The sequence below is a fragment of the Hylobates moloch genome, unplaced genomic scaffold (assembly GCF_009828535.3).
Source record: "Hylobates moloch isolate HMO894 unplaced genomic scaffold, HMol_V3 SCAFFOLD_5, whole genome shotgun sequence".
NCBI classification, from domain to species: domain Eukaryota; kingdom Metazoa; phylum Chordata; class Mammalia; order Primates; family Hylobatidae; genus Hylobates; species Hylobates moloch.
The window spans coordinates 123,268,132-123,296,082 of NW_026652280.1; the positions used below are offsets into that span (position 1 = coordinate 123,268,132).

General features: G+C 35.1%; 2 protein-coding genes across 3 annotated transcripts in view; one reads left to right on the forward strand and one right to left on the reverse strand.

Moving 5' to 3' along the window:
- Nucleotides 1–269: 269 nt before the first annotated feature.
- RNPC3 (RNA binding region (RNP1, RRM) containing 3) lies at nt 270–27,881 on the reverse strand. 2 transcript variants are annotated; one of them, XM_032155220.2, is made up of 16 exons: nt 27,702–27,881; nt 27,243–27,438; nt 25,763–25,810; nt 19,652–19,770; nt 18,657–18,740; nt 18,044–18,155; nt 17,286–17,354; nt 15,986–16,128; nt 11,976–12,101; nt 10,003–10,154; nt 8,344–8,505; nt 7,080–7,174; nt 6,381–6,439; nt 2,510–2,642; nt 1,790–1,861; nt 270–308 (listed from the first exon to the last, which is right to left on the reverse strand). In XM_032155220.2, the coding sequence occupies exons 2-15, from the start codon at nt 27,432–27,434 to the stop codon at nt 1,802–1,804; spliced, it is 1,554 nt and encodes a 517-aa protein (XP_032011111.1). In that variant the 5' UTR covers nt 27,435–27,438; nt 27,702–27,881; the 3' UTR covers nt 270–308; nt 1,790–1,801. The 2 variants fall into 2 exon arrangements, with proteins under 2 accessions (XP_032011111.1, XP_032011112.1); XM_032155221.2 differs by having other exon boundaries at nt 27,243–27,881.
- The window catches only part of RNPC3-DT (RNPC3 divergent transcript), a 101,426-nt gene continuing 101,303 nt past the window's right edge, over nt 27,829–27,951 (forward strand). The window contains exon 1 of the mRNA XM_058439738.1: nt 27,829–27,836. Within this exon, the coding sequence (XP_058295721.1) occupies nt 27,829–27,836 (8 nt within the window). The remainder of the gene's footprint in view (nt 27,837–27,951) is intronic.

The following is a 27,951-nucleotide window of genomic DNA, read 5'->3' on the forward strand; positions in this document are numbered from 1 at the left end:
GAACACATTCTCTAAGTAAGTTGACCTGATTCACTAACTTTCCCTAAAAAAATTATGTAAAGGACAGCACAGAAAATTCAACAACAAATCTAAAAACACATAAAAGATTTGTTCAGTCTATACAAATAATTTTAGAAATATTTCATTTGAATAAAGTGTAAAAAAGTATTCCTTAAACTGGATCAACAGGTGGGGAAGGACAAACATTTCTAGGAAAAAAACAAAAAAACACTGCCCCAAAAAGGATACGACAAGAAAGGATACACTTTGCATGACAGTATTACAGCAGTATTTACGCAGGAATGCTTCTAAAGAAGAACAGCAGAATGCAGTTTAATTTTTTTCTTATTTTTCAGCACCAGATTTACAAATAAATGATTTTCAAAAATACAGACTGAAATCCATCTTTCCTCTAAAGTGTTTCTAAGACTTGTGACTACCCAGTATAGACATACAACAAAATTCAAATATTCAAGCCATCTCAGAGTGACTAAACATTAAACAAAATTTTCTCTTATTTACCCATATTTGTCAGTTAAACACCAGTAATTGTGACCAATTACTTCATATTCTTTTATCTTACAGAGGAACAAAAATTTAAATAAAAAACAAAGGAATATATTTCTACTTATTTCTTGAACAATGTAATAAACATTAACATTTAAAATGCTTAATTCTACCATATTTAATCATCAAATTAAGTATGCACTAAAATTAATTGTTTTAAAGACAAAAAATATTTAACTCCACAAACATATATTGTTGTGAGGTGTGTTAATAATTTTATATACTCAGCACTGTAGAATTTTTTTTTTTTTTTTGAGATAGAGTCTTGCTCTGTTGCCAGGGTGGAGTGCAGTGGCGTGATCTTGATCTCGGCTCACTGCAACCTCCGCCTTGCAGGTTCAAGCGATTCTCCTGCCTCAGCCGCCCACGTAGCTGGGACTACAGGTATGCGCCACCACACCCAGCTAATGTTTGTATTTCTAGTAGAGACGCGGTTTCACCATGTTGGCCAGGATGGTCTTGATCTCTGGACCTTGTGATCTGCCCACCTCCACTTCCCAAATTGCTGAGATTACAGGGGTGAGCCACCGTGCTCAGCCAGAATTATTTTTAATGACAGTTTGATCTTTTTTTTTTTTAACTTTTATTTTAACATTTACTTTAGGTTAATTTTAAGAGTTAGAAAATGTATCTGTGTTTATCCCAAGAGTTTTCAAGCTGTGATCTCTGGATTAGATGCCTCATCATTACCTGAAAACTCATTAATCTTGCAAATTTTCAGGTGCCAACAAGGGTGACCAACCTGTCCTGGCTTGATAGACACATTCCCCATTTCAGCACTAAATGTCCAGCATCCTGGAAATCCCATCATTAAAAGGAAAACTGGTATAACTAGTTTCCCTAGGTCCCCACATCAGACCTACCAAATCAACTCTTTCAGGGAAGGAAGGAGTCTACGAATCTGTGTTTTATTAGGCTCTCCAAGTGATTATGATACATATTAGGGTTTAAGAACCATTGATTTACTATAGGCAGAAAAAGTTAAAAAAAAGAGTAACAGGCACACTCCCCTTATAAGATTCATTCTCCAAACTTAGTTTTTACATATAAATGGGTTTTAATCTGTAGTTATAGTTTTGACGTTTAATGGGACTTAACTGCACAGATAGATATTTCCTTAAAAAAAAAAGAGATACCTGAATTACTACCTTGTCAAATTTTTATTCTTAATTTTATCTCAAGAATTAGTCTTGTCTTTTTATTATGTTTTATTCACACTTACCTTTATTAATTTTTAACACTTTCTTTTTCCTTCCTTAGGATCTTGTTTTGGTCTAGCAGATCGAGCAAACTGCTAATAATTTAAAATTAAGGTTTCCTTCATGAATATGCAAGTAATCTTTTCTAAATAATTCTCAAAAACTTTCTAATGTATGGTGGGAGTATGGTTTTTTAATTCACCTTGAGTGCCTCCTGCCTCTCTCCATGACTTGAGAAGAAATTAATAATTAAATTTTCCTTTACAGTCATTATTTTTTATACCTGGGCCTTTGCTTCTTTACCTATCTTGCTGATTTCTAGTTTGCAAACTGCACTGACAACTAAAAGCAAGATGGTTAATCAATGATATACTCTAGTTATTAAAATTCTCATGTAGAAATATAAATTACAATAAAATCATAAAAAGTATTAGTTCTTTTATGACTCCAAATGTACTTCTGGATACTCTAGTCTCTTAGCATGACTATGTACTTTTGAGCTGCATAAGTGAAACATTTAAACTTGGCTGAAATTGAACAACCTCATGCTGCTGAAGCTCTTTTTATTAAAAATCTAAATAACACTGTCATCTGACTCAGTCAGGTGGGTTTAATTGTAACAAATGAATATCTACTGCTAGAATGCCAATTGTGGAAATTTCTAAAGGGTAACATGAAAATTAATTTCAGTTATATCCTTCTAAAAATTATATAATTTTGAAATAGATGGATTTAAAGGATACAACCACCATGGGTTTTCCAAAAAGCACATATCCATTAGCTTCCTTTAAGGCTTTTGCTGCTGCTTTTTCATTAGGAAGTCCAATGAAAGCTTGTCCTTTCATACGACCTTCTTTCATCAAACGTATATCAAACCTAGAAGGAAGGAAGAGTTTTGATTCAAAGAATGTCAGTTTCAATGATGTGAATGAAAATGTGTTGAACAATCTAAAATTTTGCTATTTCAAATAAAAGTGACTACACCATTTGATAGGTACATCAATTATTCAGTTTTCTAAAAATATACTTCATGTTCTGCACTAAAATTGATTCTACAAGTAGGTAGTATTTGTTTAAGATATATTTTTAACTATTCTCAACTATCATAAAAGTATGTGATTTAAAAATTATACTACTAGCAACTAGAAAATCAAACTTTTTGGGGTTGCAGGTGTCTGCCACCACCCTGGCTAATTTTTTGTTTTTTAAGAGAGTGGGTTTCACCGTTTTATCAGGTGGTCTCTGACCCACCTCGGCCTCCCAAAGTGCTGGGATTACAGGCGTGAACCACCGCACCTGGCTGCAAACTTCTTAAATTACTATTTATCTCAATTTTTTAAGTTCCTTACAATCTCGCACTGCTCAAGTGATTAAAAAAACAACAACTACTACATAACCAAGAATGGAAAAATAGAAAGGATTAACAGCCAGTTATAAGCAATTATAGAATTCATTATATTATTATTATTATTATTATTTTGAGACAGAGTCCTGTTTGGTTGCCCAGGCTGGAGTGCAGTGGCGTGATCTTGGCTCAATGCAACCTCCACCTCCTAGTTTAAGTGATTCTCCTGCCTCAGCCCCCCGGGTAGCTGGGATTACAGGCGTCTACTGCCATGCCTGGCTAATTTTTGTATTTTTAGTAGAGATGGGGTTTCACTATGTAGGCCAGGCTGGTCTTGAACTCCTAACCTCAAGTGATCCCACCCGCTTCAGCCTCCCAATGTGCTAGGATTACAGGCGTGAGTCACCACACCTGGCCTAGAGTTCATTATATTATTATAAGCAATTACAGAACTTCAGAGTAGAAAGGAACCTCAATGATTATCTAATTAAAACCATAATTTTACAGGTGATGTTTAGAGACAGTGAGTGACTCTTCAAAGCAGATAGCTAAGATCTAAAGTCAGAAACACAAACCAAATTTTTAATATAGTGGTCTACTATTCCATAGTGTATTCATTTTTTGAAATTTTTGAGAGAAAATCATAGTCAAAAGCTATTTAGAAAAATCAGACTGTAATTTGCAACTGAAATATTACCTAATATTTAGTCTATGAGACTACCAAAATAATACAACATAAAAAACTATCAAAAAATGCAGTGAAGTATTTTTTTTCCTTATAATCATGACTCAAAGATGGCAACAAAGAAAAAGACCTAGCATTTTGCATGGCCAGCAGAAGAAAAAATATTTTGGCATCCTGATAAGAAGAGGTATTTGCCCCTAATGGATATAAACAGAGAATTGTAAAACATGGTTCCATTTGTGTATACCTATCTAAAAAAATACATAGGCCAGATAAGATTTTTAAAGTATTGGTGTCACTTGAAGATTAAAACAAAATTTAGTTATAGTCACTTCTTTATTTTATCTGCACTCAAAAGCCTCTTACCTTATCTTTTCTACTTCTTCTTACTTTTAATTTATACGACAGGGAGTCTTTCATACTTTGGAATTAACAAATATGGTATTGTAAAGAATGAAGTTCTAACTCCAAACATTAGCTGATATGGTTTGGCTCTGTGTCCCCAAATCTCATTTGAATTGTAACTCCTACAATTCCTATGTGTCATGGGAGGAACGCTGTGCAAGGTGATTGAATTATAGGGGTAGGTCTTTCCTATGTTCTCGTGATAGTACATGAGTCTCACAAGGTTTGATGGTTTTAAAATAACAGGAGTTTGCCTGCACGAGCTCTCTCTTTTTGCCCGCTGCCAGCCATATAAAATGTGACTTCCTCCTCCTTGCCTTCTGCCATGATTGTGAGGCTTCCCTGGCCTCGAGGAACTGTGAGTTTTCCATTAAACCTCTTTCCTTTGTAAATTGCCCAGTCTCAGGTATGTATTTATCAGCAGAGTGAAAACAGACTAATACAGTAAATTGGTACCAGTAAAGTGGGATACTGCTGAAAAGATATCCAAAAATGTGGAAGCAACTTTGGAACTGGGTAACAGGCAAACGTTGGAACAGTTTGGAGGGCTCAGAAGAAGACAGGAAAATGTGCGAAAGTTTGGAACTCGCTAGAGACTTGTTGAATGGCTTTGACCAAAATGCTGATAATGATACGGGCAATGAAATATAGGCTGAGGTGGTCCCAGATGGAGATGTGGAACTTGTTGGGAACTGGAGCAAAGGTGACTCTTGTTATGTTTTAGCAAACTCTTTGTTTTGGCAAAGAGACTGGTGGCATTTTGCCCCTGACCTAGAGATTTATGGAATTTTAAACTTGAGAGAGATGATTTAGGGTATCTGTTGGAAGAAATCTCTAAGCAGCAAAGCATTCAAGAGGTGACTTGGGTGCTGTTAAAGGCATTCAATTTTAAAGGGAAACAGCATAAAAGTTCGGAAAATGTGCAGTCTGACGATGCAACAGAAAAGAAAGAGAAGAGGAGAAATTCAAGCCAGCAGTAGAAATCTGCGTAAGTAATGATGAGCCCAATGTTAATCCCCAAGAAAATGAGGAAAATGTCTCCAGGGCACGTTAGAGGTCTCATGGCAGCCTCTCCCATCACCTGAGGCCTAGGAAGAAAAAGTGATTTTATAGGCCGGGCCCAGGGTCCCTGTGCTGTGTGTAGCCTAGGGACTTGGTGCTCTGTGTCCCAGCCACTGCAGCTGTGGCTCAAAGGGGCCAACAAAGAGCTTGGGTGGTGGCTTCAGAGGATGCAAACCTCAAGCCGTGGCAGCTCCCACATGGTGATGAGCCTGCCAGTGCACAGATGTCAAGAATTGGGGTTTGGGAGCCTCCACCTGGATTTCAGAGGATATATGGAAATGCCTGCATCTAGGCTTCCCTGGCCACGTGGAACTGTGAGTTTTCCATTTAACCTCTTTCCTTTGTAAATTGCCCATTCTCGGGTATGTCTTTATCAGCAGTGTGTTAACAGACTAACACATTAGCTTTTATAACATTTATAAATCACAACCCTCTCTTTCGCTTTCACAAAACTGGAAGCCTTGCTCAATGCAGTTCTTTTAAAAGATGGCAATCTACTGTCAGAGTAAGAATCTAAAAAGTTTTGACTTATTGCTACATATTCCTGGATGATTCATTGAAAGAATGGTTTTCAAAGCATAGTCTTTGGATCAGAAGCTTCAGCATCATCCAGGAGATTTTAGCAACACAAATTCATGAGTCCTACCCATGAAACCTAGAAAATCAGACTTTCTGCAGGTGGGCCCAGAAAACTGTTTTGCTAGGCTTTCCAGGTGATTCTTATGCAATGTTAAAGTCTGAGAACCATGTAGAGAGAAGATTAAGGTCAGAATCTATCACCGGCCTGTTTCTGTAAAAAGTTTTATTAGAACACAGCCATGAATATTCATTCAGGTTTCATGGCTGCCTTCACAATATAACTACAAAACTGGGTAGTTCCAACAGACACATTATGGTCTGCAATAAAATCAAAATATTAAATTTTTACTATCTGCCCATTTACAGAAAAAGTTTGCCATCTCCTATTCTAGACATGTAAAAGATTGTGCAACAGAATAGACCAACTTTTGCATATAATTTTTATCTCTAAAAGGAAAATGATGGGATTAAAAAACTGGTAAATTTGTAATAGATAAAAACAAAATATAATTTAAGATTATATTTTACTGTCACTTACATGATCCGCTGTGTTTCTGATGAAAAGTCAACATATCTTCCAAAAATATATTTAAGGTCCTAGAATTTCAATAAGAAAAAGACAAATAACAAAGCCAGGGAAAAAAACTGTTAATAAATAAATAAATAAATACAGCAATGCATCAATAGAAGAGGTCACACTGGACTAAGGTAGGCTTTAATCTAATATGACTGGTGGCCTTTCAAAAGCGGAAATTTGGACACAGATACTCACAAAGGGAGTATGCTATGTACAAAGGCAGAAATTGTGGTGATGCCGCCACAAGCCAAGGAAGGTGAAAGTTCGCCAGCTTCTGCATACCAGAAGCAGCTATGGGAGAGGCACAGAACAGATCCTTCACTCAAAGCCCTCAGAATGAACCAATCCTGCCACACTTTTGACTTCAGTTTGCCTCCAGAACTATGAGACAACACATCTCTGTTGTTTCAGCCACTTAGCCCTAGGAAATTAATACACACCCCAAACTCTGTCTCAGTGTTTACTGCCAGAGAAGCCAAGCTATGAGAGTATTATTTTAATAAAAAATTAACCTGAAAATACTAAACAATAATTTGTCACGCCCTGAAGCACAGTAAGAAAACCACATTCTTAAAGGTAGTTTCACACAGACTTTAACACATCAAGTATAAAACCTTCAAATTATTTTCATTTACATGAAAAAAATCAATTTATACCTACCTTTTCTTGAACATGTTTAGCTAAATTCTTTACATAAATTCTACAGTTTGGTTCACCAGGTTCATAACTTCTGAAAACTGAAAGTGTTTCCATTTCTTATTAAAAAACAAAAAAACAAAGATATAAAATTAAAATATTTTAAGTAAGTTTTTAAAGATAATTGTAATTTTCAAACCTAATTGTTAAATAGACAAAGCTTTAGGAAAATGTTAAAATTTTCATTTTACCATAAAATTTACCATTTCATTACCATAAAATGAAAATTAGTTCATTTTCATATGAACTAATCAATAACAATATTACATAAAATTAGTAACATAAAATCAGTAACAATATTACAAATGGGTTTAAATATACTCACTGAAAATCTGAATTGATTATATAAAAAACTTTATATATATATATAAAACTTTTGTTTTAAAAATTTCAGACTTCTAGAGTAACTAAAATTTGTCCAATAAAATATCTACTATTAAAGGTCCGTTAAGATGAGTCATGTTATAAAAAAGAGCAAAGTATATATGTTAACTGATTTGGGTAATTATTTTGCTTAAAGTGAATTTCCCAAACCATCAGCCACCTCCATATTTAAATGCAAGAATGAAGTAAACACAGTATCAGGCATCTCAGACAAACCATGGCCTAAGAACCCTTGTATAGTTCCTCTCACTTAATGTCAGAAATCTGTTCTAGAAAATCAGATAGATGTTTTGTGTAAAAATCCTAGCTGGAAGTCTATTTCCCATTACTGTAGGAAAAATTATGTGTTACACATCAATCTAAAGCCTCTAAATATTTTCTGACAATGTACTAAAACAGTAAAAGTCTTTGAGAAGTAGAAAATTATCATGTTAGGATATAAAATCCTAAAATCATATATTTCCAATCACCATTTTTTTTTAAATCGCTTTGTATGTATCTCAGACAGTATTTGTGACAGTCTATCAGCTGCATTTGGAAAATGTAACTCCAGACTTGTGGGACACACTGACTTATTTTAAATGCCACATAAAAGTTTTAGGAATGAAAACAAAATTTTTTCCCAAATATAGACTGGAAACACTGTATGGAAAGGAACATTCCCTCCACTATAAAGTATGAGTATTCAAAAAAAACAGAAGAAGTGATTACAAACATTAATTGGAGAGATGTTTTAAAGTATGTGCCTTAAATTAAGGTAAATGGCATGACAGATTTGTTTTGTTTCTATAGAGTCAAAGATATGTAAAATGGAATATATGCTTAGTTTATTTCGTGACATTACCTTCTCTAGAAATTCTGCCCTTTTCCAATTCCCTTCTAGAAATACATTCTGATGGCATTTCATCAGAGTCTTCTTTAATCTCCTCTGTGATGTCCAAATTAGGTTTGGGGAAGATTTTTCCAAATCCTATATTGGATGCATCAACTTCAGTAGCAGGTAAATCTAAGAGTTCAATATTAACATTAATCATTAAGAATCTCTCCTTTAAAAACAGTTTTTGGGTCCCCACCTCCTATTTTATATTTAATAATATATCTTTTGGCACTAAAATTCTTTGGTGTTTCTCAATATACTAAAAGAGGCAAACACAAACATTTTTTATAAAGGTCCAAATAGTAAAAAAAAAAAATTGTGTTAAAGGGTGCCTAGCCATGAGATAAGAAAAATTTATAAAAAGAAAAATGTTAAATAAACATACAAAAAAGGAGCTACTTGAAAAGGCACTACATTCTCACTCACCATCCAAGAAAGGAATTAAAACTAGTCACAGTTTTTCAGTCACTATGTTTGTAATACTTACTAGAATTCTATCCTATATTCACACAAGTGCTCAAAGATATATGTGCAAAGACATATTCCAGTATTTTCTGTAATAGTAAAAGAAGGGAAACTACCTCAACTTCTATGAAAAAGGCATGATAAAATATTGACAAAATTATATTATGGGCTATTATACAGCCAAAAAATGTAAAGTATATGTTTATGCTTTGACATAGTAAGCTACCCCTAACTAGACTGTAAACTTCAAAAAAGAGACCATGGCAAACTTGTCCATGGAGGCCGCTAGATAACAAACTTTCAACAAGTCATTACTGAGTGAATGATAAATACTGTCAAAACATAATGTTCATTTAAAAAATAAGAGAAAAATGTGTTCATACATGTACAGGATAAGGTCTGAAAGGATACATACATACACACACACACATACACACACACACACGTACATATATACACATACCAAATTGCTAACAGTATTTGCCTTTAGGTAGCAGGACAGAGGAGAGTGAGGTTTGAGGTGTTAACTTTTTAACAATTTTACTTTGTTTTGGTTACATTTCTATCAACTTGCATTATTTCAGAAATTTCAAAATAAAGACTTAAAGAACAAAAGAACACCACTATATTATCAAATTCAGGGTTAAAACAAGTAAAAAAAATCTGTAATTTCAATACATTTGTTTTAAACTTAAGAATAGTATTCTTGGCAAACAATCTTCCATGTCTTTTGGATTAAAAATATATATATATATATATTTACATTAAGTCTACAACTCACAAACTAGTCACATTGCTTGTTTTCTAACCAATATTAATATAATTACACTAATAAAACCATAGGCCACGACATGAAACAAGCAATGAAAAAGTCAATAAAAGAAACTCCATTACATTTTTAGTGTAAACATCAGCAAAAAGCACTAAATTTCATTCTAGAGGTCATTACTAGCAAAGGGTAACAGTGACAATCGCCGTTTACCATCAATTTCTGTTACATAAAAAAGTTGAAAGTAGATATTATTCCATGATTTTGGGGAAACACTAACTGCATATTTTAAATAAAGTTGACAAATACTAAAATATGCAACATTATATGTAAAACTTAATTCTAACACAAAAAGTTGATTTCAGCATGTGAAATAACTAGAATATCCTTACCATGATTTTTTTCCTCACAATTTTGTTCCTTTTCTAAATCTTTCTTAAATGCAGCTGGCATGTCGGTAGATATGTGGAATTCAATTCTTTTATTACCTACAGGTTGTGGTTGGTCAAATACATCTGAAGGTAACAGCACTGGATGTAAACTGCTATTTAAAAACAATCATAGCATTAGTTTGTAATTGCAAATAAAATCCTGAGTAAAATATTATTTCAAGTTTACTTTAAATTTTAAAAGTTAACACCGACAAAAGATTCACTACACTTTTGATATTCAAAAAAGTGAGTGACTTACACTTATCAGTTTGATAAACTTTAATGCTCTCATATAGGTACTACTAAATTATTAGTTTACACATAAAAAGACTGAGGTTCAGCGATGTCAATAATTTGTATAAGGTCATTCTGTAAATGACAGAGAAGGGATTTGATGACTATTGATTCTAAACTCCAGGATATTTACCAATATGCAAAACAGTGCATTCTATGTTTGATATTTTAAACATATCTATATAACACTAGACTTTGATGACTTAAAATTGTCAATAGTCACATTAAAACCATGAAAAGAAACAGATGAAATATTGATAAGGTAACTTATTAATATTTCTTATTATATCCAAAATATTATTTCAGCATATAATCAATATAAAAAGTTATCAAGATATTTTACATTATGTTTTCATACAATTTTAATGTGGCTCACATTAATTTCTGTTGTTCAGTGTCACTAGAGATTCAAAGGGAAAAAAAGGTAAAATACTCCAAATCAAACATGTATAAAACAAGTATCATTTTACTGGCAACTTCTGGATTATAATAAAATGTCCAAAACACAATGGAAAGGTAACGTATATCTACTAACATTCTTTGATAACTATGGTCTGACCCTTATCCCAAATCTGCAAATTCCTTAGGAAGTTTATTACAAGATAAAGTAGTGCAAAAGGAATTCTTAATTTTTAAAAATATCAATGGTATACCAATGGCTTCTTGAATAAATTCAAACTCCATAGCCTAACATTTAGGGGAGGTTTCACATCCTTCTAGCTTTCCCTTTCATCATTTCTATTCCTATTTAATAAATTTTCCTACCTCTGGCAACTTTCCTTTTATTCTTCCATTCACATAGGATACAGTTTCCCGGCCTAATTTTTATCTCCCCTCCTTAAAGGGCCAGCTCAAATGTCTCCTCTCTCTTATAACCTTCTCAAATTTCTCAACTGGCTGTGACTTCTCTTTTCTCACAACCTTTTAGTTCTTGGTTTATATTTCCTATGTCATGTATTATAATTGCTAACGCAATAATCATCTGTGCATTTGGCTTATTATCTTTAAGACTATTAACTCACTGTTTGAAAAGACAGCATTAAACTTTAAAAGCATGCTTCAAACTACCCACAGTATTTAGCAGAAAACTTTACCATACATTCAATAAATACTTAAAGGCACTCGGGTGGGTCCTGTGTGCCAAGTAAAGATGTGTAAATTTTTATCTGCTGGGTTCTTTCTAAGTAGAAAATGTTTGATATCAGGTGATGGAGTTAAGAGAAACTAAATAACTGTATATAAACACACTGGTGTTTATATTAGTGACATTATTCACTAATATATTATACTAGTGACAGTAATGTCACTAACAAAACTGTAAATGCATGAGGAGAAAGAGAAAAGAAATGATAAAAGGAAAGTAAATGAATTTTGTTTTGGACAATATCTTAAGTGCCTATAAGATATTCTGAGTCTGCAGACAAGAAGCTGGAAGCAAATACATTAAGGCTTACGACAGAGAAGAGAGTAGTGGTCAACTGTGAGAGAATTATGAATATTTGTAAATTTGGCAACTAGGAAGCCAATGTAAACTAAGAACACCGACAGGAAACAAATGCCAGATTGAAGAATGATGTGAATTAAGCAAGTAAACAAAGCACATACAAACAACCCTCATTTCATAGTTTAAATAAAATTACCTGTGTGAAGGACACAAAGGTGTATTCAACATATCCTTTATTTTTCTCTTTTTTCTCACATGGCGCTGCTTTATTGTTTTAGGTCTTTTGGGCTGAAGATTTGCTAGTTCCATTAATTTGTTCATTCTACAATGAGGAGAGGGATGATACACAAAATTTCCTTTCTAGAAGCATAGCTATTTACCACTGTTTCTATTAAAGTTAAATTGTACTTTGGTGTATAATTTAAATTATAAAATGATTTACTTACATCAAATATATAGAACACCATCAATTAAGAGATAATCAATCTGATAAAAGCTCAAATACTAAATTGCCTTGCTTAGCTTTCATCTTACTTAGAAAAAATTAAAAATAGACTTAATTACATGTTATCAATTTTTAAAATGTATGTTTCATCATAAGCAGCTGCCCAAATAAAATGGCTGGACTTCATGCCAAACAGCTAAACAAGATATGTAATATTAATGTTCTTAAATCATTTTTATTCATATTCTAATTATTAAACAGAGCCTGGACTGAAACATGTCATTTAAAAGCATTTTGTGCATAACTGTTGCAAATCATTCTATAAATAAGGTAACTTAAATTATTGAGAACAGTTTTCAAATACCGTACTATGCTCTGAAGTAGTTTCAGGAAGTGACAACACCTTGTACATAGCTTTTCTCTATTAAGAGTATGAATATCTAATATTAAAGATAGATCTTGTCTAGGCATTTCTGTATCATCTACAGAGCAGGAACTTGGAAACCGCTAGTCCCAGCTCTACTTCTGAGGGTTGTATTTGTAAAATACACACACAACAAAATACAAAAGAGAGGAAGGAGGGTATTGTTCAAATAAGCTTTAAATCTTTTTTCCCTGAGGAAAAATGAAAACATATGCTGTAATTTACACCCTTTCAAAAAACCATGGTTTACCAAAAACTTTATGAAAAAATTTAGTTATTCAAAGTATATGTTTATATTTATAAATTGCTGACCCGAAGTACACCAAGCCTCTACAAGACTGCTAGGCATATATTCAGTAATCAATAATCATTGGCTGAATAAATGAATAGTACAGGTTGAGCACCCCTTATCCACAATGGCTGGAACCAGAAGTATACCAGTTTTGTAATATTTGCATATACCTGAGATCTCTTGGGGATGAGACACAAATTTAAACACGAAATTCATTTACGTTTCATATATACAACTTATACACAAAAGACTGAAGATAATTTTATACAATATTCTTAATAATTTTGTACATGAAATAAAGTTTGTGTACATGGAAACATCAGAAAGCAAAAGTGTTGGCTGGACATGGTGACTCACGCCTATAATCTCAGCACTTTGGGAGGCCAAGGAGGGCAGGTCACTTGAGCCCAGGATTTTGAGACCGGCCTGTGCAACATGGTGAAACCCTATCTCTACAAAAATATGAAAAATATTAACCAGGTGTGGTAGCACATGCCTGTAGTCCCAGCTACTGGGACTGATGCGGGCAGATTGCTTGAGCCTGGGGGGTTGAGCAGGCAGTAAGCCATGATTGCACCACTGTACTCCAGTTAGGGCAAAAGAGTAAGACCCTGTCTTAAAAAGAAAAAAGAAAGAAAGAAAACAAGCAAAGGTGTAACTAAGCCAGCCATATGCAGTATCATACTGGTACTCAAAAAACTTCAGAGTCTGAAGCATTTTGGATTTCAGATTTAGTTTAGAGATACTCAACGTGTACCATTTTTGTTTTGTTTAGGTCTTGTTACATTTCCTGAAGATAACAGAGAAACATGAAACTAGAGCTTGGTACATGCAAAGGCTATGTTGTCTCTCAGGACTCAAGATGAATTACTGGCAGAATTCCTCACTACATCCTTTAATGGAAACCTAAGTAAACAAACAAAAAAGGGTTTGGCCAGGTTACTATAGCATTTCTAATTACTATCATTATTTTTATAAAGAAAGTGAAGTTCACAGAGGTTAAGTAATTAGCCCACAGTTAACACTCAATAAGTTAAAGTAACCATCTCTCAGGAACTGCCAGCTTCCCTAAATGTCTCTGTTTAAGACAGATACTGTATTCACTCCCATTTTATAGTTTCAGCCCCACCTATGCTTTGATTTTAACTCTTCACTTAGAAAGAGAATATACTGCACATTGTACCACTACTTGGGTGGACACTGACTCGGTCAAATTGCAATTATTTGTATATGTTGCTCAGAGTTTGCTTGGGTTCTGCCTCATGCCAACCACTCATGCCTCCTATATACCACTTCTTCCATACACAGTCACCTAAAATTTCGATCATTTTCCCATTAGAGTCCTGCAGATAGGGGTTGACAAACTACAGCTTAATGACCAGATCTAGCTAGCTGCCTGTTTTTGTAATTAAAGTCTAGTTGGAATAAGGCGACACCAACTCATTAGGTATACTATCTATGGATGCTTTCCTACAAGGGTAGAGCTGAGTAGCCACAACAGAGACCACATGACTCTGAAAGTCAAAAATATTTACTCTTTGGACCTACAAAGAAACAGTTTGGCAATTCCTGTTCTAAGCCAGGCTGTGGATTATATACATGACCATTATTAACAATGTACTATTCTTTGTCAGAATCCTTAAATAAAATGCATAGATTGTCAAGAACTATCAATAAAAAGAATAATTCATCTGCAGTAGTTACTATGAATAGTTTTGTATGAAATCCTAAAGAATTACTCTAGAAATTATTCTGAGGTAAGTAGAGTCCAGAAGAATAAGCATCTGTCAAAACAGGAACATGGTCGATGTTCACTATTTGCAGTAGTTATGTTCTAAGGTTACCATAAACACTAAATCACTGTCCCTAGGAAAATTCAGCATTAGGTTCCTGGAAGCCTTTGTTTACAACATCTTGTCATCTGATCGATACATTACCTTGTTTGATATGTGTTTATGTCTAAGAACACCTTACTTAATATACACTGTTGATTCATTAACATTGACTCACAGTCAATACTACCGTAACTCTGGCCTGAAGGAAAGCCATGTATTTTCTCCATCAGGCTCGACATAGCCTTCTTGAGCTCAGGAACACTAAAGAGCACTTCAACACCATGTTCAAGAGCCATTTTAAACACAAGAGTCACAACAAAAAAACTGAAAAATGTGAAAAAAGGTAGTGCTGAACAGACCATGAAAAGGATACTTGTTTGTAGTATACGAACTGAAACAAGAAGGCAGAGGGTGTCTTTATTTGACTTCATCTGGGAACGTGTGTGTTGGCTGACTCAAATTTTTCACCACATGGTACAATGTCCATTTCCACCACATGGTACAATGTCCATTTCCACAAAAAAACTTTAAAAAGCACACTGAGGCTGGGCGCGTGGCTCATGCCTGTAATCCTAACACTTTGGGAGGCTGAGGCAGGCGGATCACCTGAGGTTGGGAGTTCGAGACCAGCCTGACCAACATAGAGAAACCCCGTCTCTACCAAAAATACAAAAATTTATCTAGGCATGGTGGCGCATGCCTGTAATCCCAGCTACTCGGGAGGCTGAGGCAGAAAAATCGCTTGAACCTGGGAGGTGGAGGTTGTGGTGAGCTGAGATCGTGCCATTGCACTCCAGCCTGGGCAGTAAGAGTGAAACTCCGTATCAAAAAAATAAATAAATAAATAAATAATAATAATAATAAAAAGCACATCGATTATTGATTTTGAAGTCACAAATAAATTTTAGCACATAGGCAAATTCTCAAATATGGAATCCACAAATAACAAGGCTCAAATGTACTTTATAATACCATAATCATCAATCTAAAAAATTACACATCATCTAAAAATTTTCAGTTAGGTCTTATTATCTATTCTCAGGTCTTAACTTATAGCTGCTATATATGCTTGAGGTGTTGGGGGGCTGAGGACAAATTCTTATCACCCCAAATTATTAAGAATTATACACACAAAATCTAGGGAGAGCAAGAGTCTCTTTCTTACATTCTATGTTTCTTGGAAACTAAACAAATATTTCATGTTACAAACCTCTGTCGGTCCTCATCATCAGTGCTTTCATATTCTGATTCTTCACTAGATAATTCCTCATCCTCGTCTGGCAAAGGAGGTTCCTCAGGTGGCTGAGGAGATGTGGGTGGAAGAGGTGCATGCAATGGCATATAGTCTTCATACTAATTAAAAGAATAAAACGAAAATACTATGGCAGTCTAAAATATTTATAGAACAAACTCCATTTGAATACTTCATTCTCATTTCTATCACATGGTCTTTTTTTTTTTTTTTTTTTTTTAACACATTCTACACATATTGAGGGAACACCTTGTATGGCAGATCACTAGCTGATCACAAAATTTGTCTCTTCTTCCTTTACCCTCAGCTGAACTAAATTTTCAAAGCTCCTCTGCAGTTATATTTCCCCTAGTAACTGAGTTATAGCCAATGAAATGAGACCATTAACAACTCCCACATACAATTCTTCCTTCCTGATCTGCAGACTGTGTAGCAATGTCTTCATCAACCTGGAAAGGCACGTGGTCAAAACGATTCAGGTGTTTTTCATGGCTCAGTAGAGCAATATATCCCTCTGCTCTACTTTTGGAAAGGATCTGACATAACCAAAAATAACTTTTATTGTAGTAAATGACTAAGAATTTATTTGTTAATAGCAGCTAGTACAACCTTAATTAATTCTCCAGTAATATATCAAGCATTGAGTAGGTGCTGGGGTTACAAAAAAAAAAAAACAAATCCTAAAGTTAATAGTACATACATTAGAAAAGCAACAAATCCCAAACCACATTCTCTTCTATTCATATATGAACACTCAAAGTATTAATAATTTTGCATTGCTATTATTTATAAATATATTAGGAGTACTACAGCAAAATAATAACTAAAATTATTCAAGAGCAGGTATGGCCTACTTCTAAATTATTGACAGATTTGCATAGTCAAGTCTAATAAAAATATCAGCCCCCTTTTTCATCTTTTGCAAACAAAGCTCTATTTGTGACAAAACCAGAACAATGAAATCTTTAGGTAATTTAGTTAAGTGTAAAACTACCTTATAGGATGGCACAATGTTTTGGCTCAAAAAACTTAACCACACTGGATGAAATGATAGCCTTTATTGCCAAAAGCATTTCTTTCATATTCTGGCTTTTCCTCACTTACAGTTCTCGGTTCTACTATTATCATCATATTACTTTATACCCGTTCCTTATTTTCAATGTACATCAGAGGTTGCTACAACACCTGTATAATTCAGCCTCAATAATCCCATTCAGTAAGAGAAATTTTGACTTGAAAATTCTAAGAGCTTTCTTACCATGGGAGGTCGTGCAGTAATTGGTCCAAAAGGTGTGGGCAAATTCATTTTATTCATAAGATGAAGGACCTTAAAGCGGTAAGACATTTAAATTCACATATAAAATGATTCAACTCACATCTTGTATTTTATGTACTAAGAAACTTTGCTATAACACTATGTATTAATTGAGTGTAAAGGAAGACCTGCCCATCTCTTGCCTTTATAATCTCTGCATAAGGTAAAACAAGGCATTAGTATATCTCAGATTAACCTTCCAAAAATGTCAATTCTACATGTTCAATTAGTCCCATCACTAAGAATGTAATGTTCTTGCAATATAAAAACTACTGAAATGATTTTATATCTTTAACCCAATTATTGTAAAATTATAAAACAGAGAAACACATTAAAAAATAAACATTATCTATACTTTGTACTTCCAAAAAATATGTTATTACTGCCAATATTTTTAAGCATTTGCTCAGTGGTCTACTATAACTTTTCTTTTAAGAATCTCTATGTTAATGATGTATTCTAAAGTAATAGAGAATTATCACAAATTACATTTCCCAAACTAGCCTCCGTTTATTAGTATCCACTTATATTATACCTTATAAAAGTCTCTACTTGAAAGTAGTAAATATTTAATTACATTTAAAATACTGTATCACTGGCTGTCTAGAATTAGTCTGATTACTTTTATGAGAATCAGCATGAAAAATAAAGTATCACGCTATACAAACAAGTCCTTTTAGGAAAAGTTTTATTCTACTTACCTGTACATAGAACTTAGGCACACTTGCCAAGGCATTTACAATGTTTGCTAGGATTGTGCTGGAAGGTGGTGGGTACATATACTTGAGGCATGAATTCAAAGGAAAAGTCAGCCTATAAAATAGAAAACATTTAAGATGCTTATGTTTTAATAATTTCATATCAGTAACTCATTTTAGGTAACCTGATAAACACACTGCTCAAATGATACAGTACTATTAAATTTACGTTGTTCCTAAAAGATCCAAAGTACATTTAAAAAGAAAAATAAGCTACTGCATTTCTTGGCAGAGGTTTATCTTGTAGCTTTGAACATTTTAATAGATGCTTTCTCTGCACTGAATTTAGTGACAAACTCATAACTCAAAATGTTTATTCAACATACTAAAAATATACATGACATTAAATATCTTTGTTTTTAATTAATTATCTTATTTGCAATAAGATATCTGTATATAACACAATATACAATAAGCAATAAGATATCTGTATATCACAATATATAATAAGATATCTGTATAACACAACATACAATAAGCAAAAAGCAGTAAGATATCTGTATATCTGTATATAACACAGAACAAAAGCAAAAGAAAAGCAAACAAAAATGCTAACCCATGGTTTGGTGCAATACCATTTTCTACTGTTAAGTAACCAAGTTCTTTCTTTTCTTTATCATCTTCGACGGGGTCATCAGACCTGGGACATACAGAATCAAAGTTAATCTAATCTTTCCAAAGAGTGAAAAACTGCACACAGAAAAGATAAATTACCTTTTCAAACATGTCATTATAAAAACAGTTTCATTAAAAAAAAAACAAAAAAAACTTTCAAGTATTTCTCAAGCAAACACCAATAAATGGGAAGGAAACTAAAATTAACCTTCACTGAATCCTTTCTGTATTATTATTACATTGAGCACTACACATTTTCATATACTCTTCACAGCAAGACTATGAAGATGGCATAATTGTCACTGAACAAAAATAAAACTAAAGTTTACATGGTATAAAACAGCGGTAATCAAATGTCTTTAATGTGTATCATAATCACTTGGAGAGTTTATTAAAACTCATAGACTTCTAGAACATTTTCCCATCCCTTCCATCCCTCAATTAAGTTTCTGATTCAGTAAGACTGGGTTAAAGCTCAAGGTTCTGTATTTTGATCAAGTTTACAGATGATACAGCTGATCTAGGGACCACACTTTGAGAACCACTAGTGTAAAGCAAATTTGTGAAGGTGTACTAAAAAGAGTCACAGCTGGAAACACAACGCCAGTTTTGATTTCATGACACTGTGATATCTCTGATACAAAGACTTCATACTAGTTATTTTCCCTCCATTGAAAGTTGAAGATGAATTCATTTCAGCCCACTCCCTTCCCACTTTACAATGATTAGCCCGTAATATTAAATCTGGTTCCTAATGCACAATTAGCAGCAAAAATAAAGATACTGTTTTACTGTACTAGGTTTAATGGAAAAATCTGTCATTACTCTTCCAATTACTTACTTGCTAGTCTGAAAACAATATAATAACTGTATAACTGATTAAAAAAAAACACACACACACTTTAAAAATGTTACAAAAATGTATTATCTACATACCTTTTTTTTTTTTCAGAGCCTGAAGTGGGACATGGGGAGTGAACTCGATCTTGCTCTTTTGCAAATTCAACGACTAAAGTATGACCTAAAAGTTTCAGTTGATGGAGTCTTGTCAATGCCTTCAATTAAAAGAACAAGAGTAAACATTTCACAATTGTACCAAAAATGATTTGTTAGAGACCAATTTTTATACTTTTTTTTTTTTTTTGCTAATGCTATAAACAGTTCCTTGACTATTTCCTAATTTATTTTTAATCTCAGGCTATCAAGCCTTTATTACTTATTAAAGGACTACTTCCTATAACTTAGGAAAATAAAAATCTGGCTAAATCCCACTTTATGCCAGCTCTGCTTATACCCAGGCAGCTGAAAATGGCTAGAAAACAAATTAACAAATTTCCCTGGCCTCACTTTCAATTTATAAAAACTACCACAAATCTCAGGGTGATCTTTAATTATGCCACAAAATTACTTATTACAATCTTAGTCTATTTTTTCCACCTATATCTAAGAGAGTATTTTGTACTTTCTCCATGTTCCTTAACCTCAATATTTTTCTTGTATTCCGTTAGCTTAGCACCTTGTTTTCTACTTTGAGACAACTGAAGTGATGACATGAGAATATCAGACTCCCACTATAACTCCCCATCTACCAGCATATGCATGCTGTCTGTTATCATCTATTAACTATCCACATGCCTATCTAAATCCAGCTGCTTAACTTATATACTAAATTCCATCCTCTCATCTACTCAAGGGTCTTTACTTAGCTATGCTCTGGAAATGTGTGTGGTGAGGGGTGTGGAGGGTGATCTTATACTGTTAATTTACTGTCGTCTATTGGATTATCCATATCAGTATGAAAACATGCTCCTATTTCTCCCATCCTAAATTTGTATTATTAATTTTGTAGTAAAACTCTGTACAAGTTATCTAAACCCTCTATCTACAACTCCTCTCTGCCTATTCAGTTTCAAACCTATTTCAATCAGGTTAATGCTTTAATAAGTTTACTGAGACTGCTTATCATAGACAACAAATTTTGTATTGTTGGGCTAATGATCAACTCCTACTCTTCACTTGGTTGCATTTAACATAGTTAATCACTCCTTCCTTGATACATGTCATTCACTTGGCTTCAAGACTTCCTGAGTTCTTAGTTTTCTTCCTAGCTCGCTGGTTTGTACTCCTCCATCTCTTTGACTTGTGCCTTCTCTCAAGTTCTTAATGTTAGAATGCTCCAGAGCTGTCGTCCTGCTCTTCCTTTCTCTCTCAACATATTGTCTTGGTGATTTAATCCAGCATGCGAACTTTAAATCTGTATGCTAATGATTCACTAATTTACAATTTCAGCACAGACTTCTGTCCTGAAGTCAAGGAACACATATTCAAATAATAGATAGCGCCCCACAGGTATCTAACAAACATTTCAAATTCAACATTTCAGAAGCTAAACCACCTAATCTCTCCCCCAGCCCCAAATGTGCCCCACCAGGAGCCATCTCTATTTCAGTTGATAGCAACTCCATTCTTCCAGTTATTCAGGTCAAAAATCTTGTAATCATCCTTAATGCTTCTTTCCCACATTCCATATCCAAGCCATTAAGAAATCCTGTTTGCCTATACCATAAGGTCATAGTCATCAAAACAGCATGGTACTGGTATAGAAATAGGCACATAGACCAATGGAACAGAATAGAGAACACAGAAATAAACCCAAATGCTTACAGGAAACTGATCTTCCAGAAAGCAAACAAAAACATAAAGTGGGGAAAAGACACCTTATTCAACAAATGGTGCTGGGATAATTGGCAAGCCGCGTGTAGAAGAATGAAACTGGATCCTCATCTCTCACCTTATACAAAAATCAACTCAAGATGGATCAAGGACTTAAATCTAAGACCTGAAACCATAAAAATTCTAGAAGATAACATCAGAAAAACCCTTCTAGACATTAGGCAAAGATGTCATGACCAAGAACCCAAAAGCAAATGCAACAAAAACAAAGATAAATAGATGGGACTTAATTAAACTAAAAAGCTTCTGCACAGCAAAAGAAACAAACAACAAATAGAAAACCCATAGTGGGAGAAAATATTTACAATCTATACATCCAAAAAAAAGACTAATATCCACAATCTACAAGGAATCCAAACAAATCAGCAAGAAAAAAACAATCCCATGGGCTAAGGACATGAATAGACAATTCTCAAAATAAGACATACAAATGGCCAACAAACATGAAAAACTGCTCAACATCACTAATGATCAGGGAAATGCAAATCAAAATCATGAGGCAATACCTCCTTACTCCTGCAATAATGGTCATAATGGAAAAATCAAAACATAATAGATGTTGGCAGAAATGTGGTGAAAGGGACTTTCACACTGCTGGTGGGAATGTAAACTAGTACAGTAAGTATGAAAAATAGTGTGGAGATTCCTTAAAGAACTAAAAGTAGACCTACCATTTCATCCAGCAATCCCACTACTGAGTATCTACCCAGAGGACAGTAAGTCATTATACAAAAAAGATAGTTGCACATGCATGTTTATAGTAGCACAATTTGCAACTGCAAAAATACGGAACCAGCCCAAATGCACATCAATCAATGAGCGGATAAAGAAATTATGGTATATATATAACATAGAATACTACTCAGCCATAAAAAGGAACAAAATAATGGCATTTGCAGCAACCTAGATGGAATGGGAGACTACTATTCTAAGTGAAGTAACTCAGGAATGGAAAACCAAACATCATATGTTCTCACTCCTAAGTAGGAGCTAAGCTATGAGGACCCAAAGGCATAAGAATGATAAAATGGACTTTGAGGACTCAGGAGAAAGTGTCGGGGGTGGGGGTGAGGGATAAAAGACTTCACAATGGGCACAGTGTATATTGCTTGGGTGACAGGTACATCAAAATCTCAGAAATCACGACTAAAGAACTTATTCATGTAACTAAACACCACCTGTTCCCCCAAAACCTATTGGAATAAATATAATAAGAAATCCTTGCTTCTACCTTCAAAATATATAAAGAATCTAATCACCGCTAACCACCACCATTGTGGTCAAGGCAACCATCAATTCTGGACTGAATTACCACAGTATTTTAACAGATTTCCCTGTTTCTACCTTTCTCTCCCTTTAGTCTAGTCGCAACAGCAAAAGCAATTCTTCGAAATATCAAGGTCACCCCCTTGCTCCAATGGCTCCCTATTTTACTGACAGTAATCTAAGTTCCTTACTATAATCTACATAATATAGACTCTATGACTTCTCTGACTTCAAATCCAATGATCACTCCCATTCCTGCTCCCACAGATCACTCCCACTATGTCTGCTCCAGTCACAGTGGCTTCCTTGAGCAACATGACAGGCATGGCCACATCCTAGAGCCCCTGTTCCAGCTGTTCCTCTAATTCAAACGTACTTCTCCCAGAAATTTCATTAGCTAACTCCCTTCGCATCCTTCAAATTGTTGTTCAAATATAACCCTAACTACAGCCTGACCTCTCCCCACTTAGCACTCCTGATCTTATTGCTCTACTTGTCCTTTTTCCATAGCATTTATCATCTTCTAAAATATTAAAGTTTATTATTTGTCTGTCTCCCCTTTTGAGAATATGAACTATAATCATCTTTGTCTTCACATATAATCCCAAAACCTAAAACAGCATCTAGTACATAGTAGGTACTTAATATTTTTGAACACATGAAACTACATGCCTTAACCAGGGACCAGTTTTGTGCAAGACAATTTTTCCACAGGCCGGGGTGGGGGGTGGGGAGAAGGTTTCGAGATGAAACTGATTCATCTCGGATCATAAGGCATTAGTCAGATGCTCATTGAGAGCACAGCCTAGATCCCTTGCATGTGCAGTTCACAACAGGGCCCAAGGCACTGCTGATCTGACTGGAGGTGGAGCTCAGGCAGCCAGGGGGAGTAGCCCTGAATAGAGATAAAGCTTCCTCGGCCTGCCAGTCACCTCCTGCTGTGTGGCCCAGGTTCTAGGTACTAGGTTCTAACAGGCGGTGGCTAGGTACTAGGCCAGGCCGTGGCTGGGTACCAGTCCGTGTCCTGGGGTTTGAGGATCCCTGCCTTACATCATCATACAAAGCTAATTTTAAAATGTTTCAATAATTTTCAAGACCCTAAATGAACTTTAGACCTCTTTATTATCAGTGAAGCCTTGATTATCTGAAATGAAGGTCATCTAACCTGACTTACTCCAACTTTCTTCTTCTCAAAATGGGTATCACGTATGTTCTTATTTTCAAAGATTTATGGCTTTTCATTTTTAATGTTAACTCCTCCTACCTGACTCGGCTACTTACTCCATTCTTGAACATTTCTCCCTTTGTTTTCTTAATCTATCACTTTCCAATAAAGCCAAATGTTCTCTAGCCTAAAAGCCCTATCAATACTGCCATTAACCTCTTACTGCTTCCTTTCACTACAAACATTTCCAAAGACAATGACTGGCTCCATGTCCTCTCCTCCAAGTTATTCTTGACCCTAAAACAATGCATTTTTCATTACCATACTTTACACTGTATTATGATATATTTTTAAAAATACTTTTTTTCTGAAAAAAATTACCTATCATTATAAAAGTACATATTGATATAATATGAAAGCCCTCTGTAATTCTACTCTCAGAGAAAGATGTTTTTAACATTTTGGTGTATAGTTCTACCATATTTTTTTCTGTGTATATGCTAACATGTATACTATTAGTTTCAAAAAATCTGAGGTTACATCATATATAATGTTTTGCAACTTTATTCATGTACTCTATCTGGGCTATCATTCCCTATTAACACATACCATTTGACATCATTCTCAGACAGTTGCAATCCAGTATACGGATATAATGTGATTTATGGCTTCCCTTCCTTTTACCGATGAGAATTTGGGTCATTTCTATTGTTTCATGGCAAAAAGACTTTAAAAGATGTGTTCATTTCTCATTTTGCATCATCACAGGATTTCATCTTCTTAAAACACACTTCTCTTTGCATCAGTGATAATTTCCTTTTTAGTTCTCCTACTTTAACTGCTCCTTCCCATTCTTCTCTCCTAGCTTATTATCCTTTGGGCAATCACATCTATTCACATGGTTGAAAAATCTTTCCATTCTTCACTTTGCCTCAGCACTCACTAATATTTTTAAATATTTCCATAAAAGTAGCCCAATGACCCTTCCAAGTTAACAGACGACAAGTGAATTCATCATATGCCTTTGCAAACATCCTCTGGATCCTCATGTCAGCTAATATAACTACCCAAATAACTCAATCCTCAATCTAAATATCCTGAACTATTCTCTCTCTCAACCCCTATATTATAAAACCTACAAACTCAATCTCTATTGAGTATATATCTACTTCCCCCTTTGTCTTCTTACTGTCTTCTTCAGATAGTTATTCTTGCCTTGGCCATTACAACAGCCTTCCATTTGGTCTCCTACCTCTAATAATTCTGTGCATCTAATCCATGATATGAACTATACCAGATATCTTTCACAGGCCTGATCATATTATGAGCCAGCTCAAAAGTATCAAGTGTCCACCTACTAAACCAAACTCAATACCTCTCCCAGACTCAAATCTATTTTTCAAGTCCCATTTCCATCTCAACCCTTAGCTCCTGCTCCACTTAAAACTTCCAATGTCTCACAGCTTTATTTGGTGTTTCCCAAGCCCAGAAGGCCCATCTCCCCTTGTTTCCTTCTGAAAAAATCCAATTAATCTAGCTAAAAGATCACCTCCTGTGAATGATTCCCTGGCATTATAAAGAAATGTATATTCTCCTTTTAACACTCGAAACATCTTACCTTGTAACAGTCACAGAGATATTTATCAATCTAAATCATTTAGAAATTGTTATTTTAATTATATATGCAGTTAGTTTTGCTTTATAGATAATCTACTAAAGGACTGGGCAAGATCTGCCAACTGACAAATCAAATGTAGTCTGTTGGGGAAACTGTTGGAATTTAAACGCTTTTGCTTCTTAAAAACCACAGTTTAACATTATCTGAACCGAGATTGGATAAGAGGATACTGTTGACAACTTCAATCGTCAAGAAAAAGTCATACCTTTACAGCTGCTTTTTCATTAGGGAATGTGGCAAAAGCTGTATGTTTCTGAAACAGAGTTAAGGTACAAATTACTTCCAATATAATTTCAGTTTCTCATAAAGAAATCTGACATTTTAACAGTGGAGTAATGTGACAAGTTAATAAAATCATGGAAAAGGATGAAAACTCAAGACCATTTAACTGATTACTAATTTCAGTCCAGTGGTTTTCAATACTTTTTGAGTCAGACTTGAGATGAAAGCTATGCAACCTCTATCATATAAAGACACACGTTTTACACATGCAAATAGTTCAAAAGACCAAAAGTTTAAAGACCTGTTCTACACAGAGGGTCACTTTTAACCTACTAAAAATTTATTTCCTTCATTTATGACAGATCTAAAGATTGTAAACTTTCCTCTATACATAACAATGTGCAGTTTAAAAACATTCACCAAGAGAGAAATCGTTCTTCAAGGTGCATATTTCCTTCGTGCTTTATCTTTGTAATAATGTTCAATGGGAGAAGTCTATTTTTAAACATAAATTATACAGATTTTAAAAATCATCAGAAAAGAAACACAAATCAACAGTAAAAGAATCACTATGTTAAGGAAGAGCTCTGGTCAATGCTTATTAAAAGTTACTTTAATAATTATATCGCACATTCTAATTTTGTCTAATCTGATCACGATGACCTGATGTACTTAAATTGAGCCATATAGAATTTTTTTTTTTTTAATTTGCGGGTATAAATGACACTTAAACTGATCAAAATTGGTCTTTCTTCTAATTCAGTAACTCTCAACTTGGGCTGCACATTAACATTAAAATCACCTAGGTAATCTTTAAAACCACTGATTTCTTGCCCCATCGCTATTCCTATTTTAATGAAGAGAAATCTAAAACATCTTTGGATATAAAGCAAAACAAAGTAATTGTGTAAATTCCTACACAGGTACTCTTAACAGCCCCCAAAAATTGTTCCCTATAAGATGCCATCGGGAAATTTTTATGAAAAACCTCTTTTTCTAGTTGAAATTCTGCATTTAATTTACTCAAGTCACCAATGTAGCTTCTCCTCTATTTTAATGAACGATTTCACATTGGCTTATAAATGAACTAGGACTTTAAAAAATCCCTTGATGTACATTTGTAAGAATACTCTTGAGTCCAGGAGAAATAACCCCAAATTCAAAAAAGTTGTGAAGCTCTCAGGATGGATCCGAAAACTCAATATAACTAAGCTAATTTCCATTCTTCTGCTTTGTCGTTCTCACTTGCCCTTTTCTGCAGTGCTATGACTAATCCAGACTCGAGCCGATTAAAACTCCACTTCGCAGAGCAGATATTTTGATACAAAAGAGGTAGGACGGGGGAGCTCCCATCACACAAGTGCATCTTCCCCACTCGTTTCCATTTTACTCTTGTCAGCGCTCCCCCTCCCCGGTCACTTCCCAAATGCCTTCCCGGAGACTCCGGAAGGGCGCGCCCTTACCAGTCGCCCCTTATCTGATAGGACTCGCACGGACTGAGCCCCGAAGTACTTCAGCAAGTCCTCTTTCTCCTCAGCGGTAAGCTCAGCCGGCAGGTGCCTGACCAGAAGGGTTCGGTCGCCCCGAGGCGGGGACAGCGAAGATGAGCTCGTGCATCCCCTTGATATCGCAAGCGGCTGCTCGGGAGCTGCCATTTTCCTTGGAGAAGCAAAAACAGAAATCGTGGGAAGAAGTCTCAGTCAAAATCGCGGCATCAACACAAGCTGAGAGAAATATTTTTTCCGCCTCGCGCTAAGGATTCTGGAAACCAGGAAATACCGAGACAGAAAGTCACCTTCTCGCGAGAACTGCGCCAACGAAAAGCCACAACCCTTCAGAGACTCTTTCTTCGGGGAAGGGCGCGGTGCTAATGACAGTAAAGCAAAATGATTTAAATTCCAGGTAGCTCCGGAAAGACTTACAAGCAAAAATTGGCCCAGAGATGTGCGAGGGTTAACACAAGTTGTCAATCAAAGAAGGAAACAGGAACTCCAGCCACTTGAGGGAAAGACGCTGCACGCTCAAGGACAAGAGGACTTACGACTGCGCATGTGCGGGTTGGGACCGTCACAAGGCGGGGCGCAAGGCGGGCGGGACGGGGCGCAAGGCGGGCGGGGCGGGGCGCAAGGGGGGCGGGGCGGGGCGCAAGGGGGCGGGGCGGGGCGCAAGGGG

What these genes read in the sequence shown, in the direction of transcription:
- RNPC3 (XM_032155220.2), bottom strand. Translation starts at nt 27,434, where the DNA reads ATGGCAGCTCCCGAGCAGCCGCTTGCGATATCAAGGGGATGCACGAGC. An exon ending in TATCAGATAAGGGGCGACTG is followed by an intron (nt 25,811 to 27,242) that starts GTAAGGGCGCGC and finishes ACTCTGTTTCAG; the next exon opens with AAACATACAGCTTTTGCCAC. An exon ending in TTGGAAAACCCATGGTGGTT is followed by an intron (nt 1,862 to 2,509) that starts GTATCCTTTAAA and finishes TTAAATTATTAG; the next exon opens with CAGTTTGCTCGATCTGCTAG.